This window comes from Cajanus cajan, chromosome 3 (assembly GCF_000230855.2).
Source record: "Cajanus cajan strain Asha chromosome 3, NIPB_CcT2T_4, whole genome shotgun sequence".
Classification (NCBI taxonomy): domain Eukaryota; kingdom Viridiplantae; phylum Streptophyta; class Magnoliopsida; order Fabales; family Fabaceae; genus Cajanus; species Cajanus cajan.
The window spans coordinates 38,494,327-38,500,295 of record NC_138519.1 but is presented as its reverse complement, the minus strand read 5'-3'; the positions used below and the strand labels follow the sequence as shown (position 1 = coordinate 38,500,295).

The 5,969-nt window shown below is 41.7% G+C and overlaps 1 protein-coding gene across 1 annotated transcript; it reads left to right on the top strand.

Moving 5' to 3' along the window:
• Window positions 1-882: 882 nt before the first annotated feature.
• Window positions 883-5,599, top strand: LOC109788524 (uncharacterized). The gene is made up of 9 exons (XM_083071847.1): window positions 883-1,026; window positions 1,086-1,307; window positions 1,449-1,914; window positions 2,143-2,906; window positions 3,015-3,207; window positions 3,675-3,858; window positions 3,942-4,317; window positions 4,433-4,537; window positions 4,694-5,599. Exons 1-9 carry the CDS (start codon window positions 883-885, stop codon window positions 5,597-5,599), a joined length of 3,360 nt encoding a protein of 1,119 aa, XP_082927973.1.
• The last annotated feature ends 370 nt before the right edge of the window (window positions 5,600-5,969 follow it).

Genomic DNA, 5,969 nt, shown 5'->3' with positions numbered 1-5,969 from the left:
GGCCATTACAACCAGAGTTGGGTAAGGGAGTCGATTACGTGCGGGGAAGGTGTTAGCACCCCACAACGCCCCTTTCGGGTTCCCTATGACGGATTATTTCATAAATAATAGCGTAAAATTACTAAACTACCCCTATTTATTGGAACGATTATAAGTAAACTATCTACATGATGAAAGCTTTAAACGTGCAATGCAACAATCAAAAAAGCGATAAATGAAAGCGGTAAAAGAAAGGATTTGGAAAGAAACCTTTGAAGCGTGCTTTTATAGATTCAAAAAGGAATTAGGAGGCTTTTTGGCGCTCCTTCCCACTACACGTTCGCTCGCTTCTTTCCCTAAAAATAATGTTTACTATGGAAATCAAAGAGATTTCCCTTCGACTTGTTCGAGTCTCAAGCTAATGGCTTGTGAACTCAAGAACTTAGTCGGATCGGCTCCCGGAGAGATTTCTAGGGCAGAGAATAGCTCAAAAACCCAAGAATACTCAGCCAGAGGGTGGAGGAATGCTCCAAAAGTGTGGGAGGACGTGCCAATGACGTCCTATTTATAGGATTGAGGCGCAGTACGGCCTAGGGGGTCAATACGGCCCGTACTGAGTTTTTGAACTACAGTACGGCCGTATTGATTTCACTACAGCCGTATTGTAGTTCAAATGGCTCAGTACGGCCGTACTGAACCTCTAGGAGGGTGTATTGAGCTCCAATCCTCGCACACCCTTATTCTAAGCTACTCTAAGACTTCTAGACCTACAAAGAATCATCCTAGGTTCTTCCAGGAGTCCTTCCGGCTGACTTTCCTTCGGTCTTCGAGAGTCTTTGAGTCTTATTTCCGACCCGGACAATTTTAGGGGTCTACAATGGCATCCAACTCCAGCAATTCAATATGAGCAGTGATGCTATTGTTGTGAGATGTGACCATGATGTGGGAGCCTCAGATTCAACAGAAAATAAGAAGATGGAGAGTAAGATTGATGCTCTTACCACCTTGGTTTCACAACTTGTCCCTCCTAGCAAGACTCTTCTGCAGGTCCTGAGGCGCCCCAAGCATATGCTTCCAACATTTACAACAATAGACCTCCATAACAGCAACAACAGAATTATGATCTGTCTTCCAATAGATACAATCCTGGTTGGAGGAATCATCCCAACTTGAGGTGGGGAAACTCTCAGCAACAACAAAATCAAGCACCTTTCCAGAATCGTCGATCAAGTTCTTCATACCAACCTCCTCAACAGAGACCTTCTCCTGCATCTACACCTCCACCAGCTCAACCTTCTACTTCTTTTGAGTCTTCATTGGAGGAGCTGGTGAGGTAGATGACCATCCAAAACATGTAGTTTCAGCAAGAGACCAGAGCTTTCATTCAGAGTTTGACAAATTAGATGGGTCAGATTGCCACTCAACTCAATCAGCCCTAGTCTCAAAATTTAGATAAGCTACCTTTACAGACCGTGCAGAATCCAAAAAATGTGAGTGTCATCATCTTGAGGTCTGGAAAACAAATTGACATACCAGCACCTATAGTTGTACCTACACCTGCACCTGAGCCTACACTTGAGAAAGAGGTCGCTTCTACAAGTAGTGGCAAAAAATTTCATACAGGTGGACCTTCTAGTGCACACAGTGGTGATCTACATCAGCCTCTTATCCCTCTTCCATTTCCACCAAAATCAATTCCAAGCAAAAAAATGGAACAGGTGGATAAGGAGATATTGGACACCTTCAGGAAGGTGAAGGTGAACATACCTCTGCTTGATGCCATCAAGCAAATTCCTAGATATGCCAAGTTCTTGAAGGAGTTGTGCACCCACAAGAGGAAGCTGAAGGGCAATGAGCAAATCAGCATGGGTAGAAATGTCTTAGCACTTATAGGTAAAGCTGTTCCACACATTCCTGAAAAATGTAAGAACCCAGGTACATTCTGTATACCTTGCATTATTGGTAACAGTAAATTTGAAAATGCCATGCTTGATTTAGGAGCTTCAATTAATGTCATGCCTCTGTCTATCTTTAATTCTCTGTCTCTTGGACCTTTACAACCTACGGGCGTGGTCATTCAATTGGCCAATAGGAGTGTTGCCCACCCTACAAGTTTTATAGAAGATGTCTTGGTTCGGGTTGGTCAACTTATTTTTCCTGCAGATTTTTATGTTCTTGATATGGAGGAGGGATTCTCCCATGGTTCTGCCCTAATCATTTTAGGTAGACCATTTTCGAAAATAGCCCGGACCAAGATTGATGTTTATGTTGGCACCTTGTCTATGGAATTTGGTGATATTGTTGTTCATTTTAATATTTTGGATGCCATAAAATTTCCTTCTAAAGCTCATTATGTTTTTCGTGATGAATTGATTGATGATCTAGTTAACGAGCATATTCATGATTTTGATTCTTCTCATGCTAAGAAACATTCATTTTTATTTTATCTGTATAACTGCCTTTCATGCGTTGAGTCTGAGTTTGAATCTGAATATAAGTCTGAATGTGAATTTGATTATGATGAGGCATCTGAATTTGACACTTTGGGTGTTGTACCATTTGGTCTTGATTTTATGGAGTCAGAATGCACTAACCATGTTGCAGGAAGTACAAAAGAATTTGACTTACAGGTTGAGGTACAGGCTGCGGAACAACTTCTTCTCCCTTCTCTGGTTCCTTCTGATGTTCAGCTAGCACCCACACCAGAGTTGAAGCCTCTTCCAGAGAACCTCAAGTATGCTTACTTGGAGGATGATGAGAGATTTCATGTGATCATTTCCACCTCTCTTGATGCTAATCAAGACGAGAGGTTGTTGCATGTGCTCAGGAAGCACAAGAAAGCAATTGGTTGGACCCTGGCTAACATTCCTGGCATTAGCCCATCCACATGCATGCACAAGATATTATTGGAGGATGGAGCTAAATCAGTGAGACAGCCATAGAGGAACCTTAACCCGGTGATTTTGGACGTGGTAAAAAAGGAGGTGACCAAGCTTCTATAGGCTGGGATCATCTATCTTATTTCAGATAGTCAGTGGGTGAGTCCAGTCCAGGTGGTCCCCAAGAAGACAGGCCTCACTATTGTTAAGAATGAGAAGGATGAGCTCATACCCATCAGGGTGCAAAACAGTTGGAGAGTCTGTATTGACTACCATAGGCTCAATCAAGCGACAAGGAAGGATCACTTTCCTCTACCCTTCATTGATCAGATGCTCGAGCGTCTGGCAGGTAAATCTCATTACTATTTTCTTGATGGTTTCTCTGGTTATTTTCATATTCATATTGTTCTTGAGGATCAGGAAAATACCACATTCACCTTCCTTTTTGGTACTTTTGCCTATAGGAGGATGCCTTTTGGCCTATGCAATGCCCCTAGCACATTCCAGCGGTGCATGCTTAGTATTTTTAGTGATTTGCTTGAAAATTGCATGGAGGTGTTTATGGATGATTTTACTGTTTATGGATCCTCTTTTGATGCATGTTTGGATAGTTTGGATAGAGTTATAAATAGATGCATTGAGGCTAACCTTGTTCTTAATTTTGAGAAATGTCATTTCATGGTAGATAAGGTATAGTTTTAGGGCATATCATCTCTAGTCGGGGCATTGAGCTAGACCCTGCAAAAATATCTATTATTGCACAGTTTCCTTACCCCTCTTGCGTGCGAGAGGTGCGATCTTTTCTTGGCCATGCAGGTTTCTACAGGTGCTTCATCAAGGACTTCAGCAAGAAATCCCTCCCACTATCCAACTTGCTGCATAAGGATATTGAATTCCATTTTGATGACAGGTGTAAGGAGGCTTTTGATTGCCTCAAGGCTGCTTTGACCATCACCCCCATCATCCAGGCCCCTAACTGGACGGTCCCCTTTGAGTTGATGTGTGACGCGTCTAATTATGCATTGGGGGCTATCCTCACCCAAAAAGTTGGTAAATTACCAAGGTCATTTATTATGCTTCTAGGACTCTAGATGCTGCACAGGTTAATTATACCACCACTAAAAAGGAACTCTTAGCCATTGTGTTTGCTCTTGATAAGTTTAGATCATATTTGCTTGGTTCTAGAGTTATTGTTTATACTGACCATGCAACTTTAAAGTACCTGTTAAAGAAGACAAACTCCAAGCCACGGTTGATTAGATGGATTCTTCTACTCCAAGAGTTTGATTTGGAGATTCGTGATAGGAGTGGAACACAAAATTTGGTGGTAGATCATCTAAGCAGGATAGAGCAAGTTGTTGACATCTTTCCTATTCGAGATGATTTTCCTAATGAGCAGCTCTTGAATATCTCTGTCTCTCACCCTACCCCTTGGTTTGCTAATATTGTTAATTACCTGGTTGCTTCTATTTTTTCCACCATTAGCCTCTAAATCCCAAATTGATAAACTTAAAAGTGATGCTAAATATTATGTTTGGGATGATCCATTTTTGTGGAATTTATGTAATGATCAGGTGATTAGGAGGTGCATTCCAGATCATGAGATTCAATCAGTCCTCAATTTTTTCCATGCTTCAGTAGTGGGTGTCCATCTTGGCTACCAAAGAACAGCAAGGAAGGTGCTTGACTCTGGATTTTACTGGCCCACCATCTTCAAGGATGCATGGAGGATTTGTAGCACATGTGACCAGTGCCAAAAAGCAGGAGGTGTCATTACTTGGAGACAGTAGATGCCTCAACAACCTATGTTGTTCTGTGAGGTTTTTGATGTCTAGGGTATTGATTTCATGGGCCCTTTTCTTGTTTCTTTTGGTTTCTCTTATATATTGCTTCCTGTTGATTATGTTTCCAAGTGGGTGAAGGCTAAAGCCACCAGGACTAATGATGCTCGGGTTGTTGTAGATTTTGTTAGATCTCATATTTTTTGCAGGTTTGGCATACCCAGAGCTATTATTAGTGACCAGGGTACCCACTTTTGCAATAGATCCATGCAAGCTATGCTCCGAAAGTATGGGGTCGTCCACAAAGTTTCTATTCCTTATCACCCCCAGACTAACGAGCAAGCTGAGGTTTCAAATAGAGAGATTAAGAGGATCTTAGAGAAGATGGTGCAACCTAACAGGAAGGATTGGAGTCGTAGACTTGAGGATGCGCTTTGGACGCATAGAACAACCTACAAGGCACCTATAGGGATGTCTCCCTATCGGGTTGTTTTTGGCAAGGCATGTCACCTACCAGTTGAGATAGAGCATCGTGCATATTGGGTTGTGAAGACTTGTAACTTAGCTCTTAACCAAGATGGAGAGGAAAAGAAGCTCCAACTGAATGAGCTTGATGAAATCCGCTTAGAGGCCTATGAGAACTCTAAGTTCTACAAAGAAAAGACCAAGAGATTCCATGACAGCTTGATAGCTAGGAAGGAGTTTCTTGTTGGGCATAAAGTGCTACTATTTAACTCTAGACTTAAGCTCATGGCTAGTAAACTCCGTTCTAAGTGGATTGGTCCCTTTTTGGTCACTAATGTTTTTCCTTATGGTGTTGTAGAAATCAAGAGTGAATCCTCCGATAAGAGCTTCAAGGTGAATGGTCATCACCTCAAGCATTTTCATGAGAGTCCCTCACTTGTGGATGTCACTATGGAGGAGTGGACACTAGAGGAGCCCACTATTGATCCACCATGATTAGGGAGTTTCTTCTTCCCTCTTCTACTCTTTTGTCTTACATGTCATATTTGGTTGATTGTGATGATTGTGCTTTCATTGAGGACAATGTTTGATTTAAGTGTGAGGGAGTGGTTTAGGAGTAGGATTTCCTTTTCAAATAAATGGTTCTCTTTTTCATTGAATTGTTGGATTTGTATGAGTTGTTGGACACTTTCTTGCTACTTTGTGGATTGAATATTTGTGAACTCTCTTGTTATGTCAAGTTGGTTTTGATGAGTAAGAGGTTGGATTGATTGTGACACCTACCCTTGGTGAGATTGTGAGCCTTGATTTGGATAGATAATTGTTCTCTCTTGTGTGATTTCATTCATGATGCTTGCACTCTAGA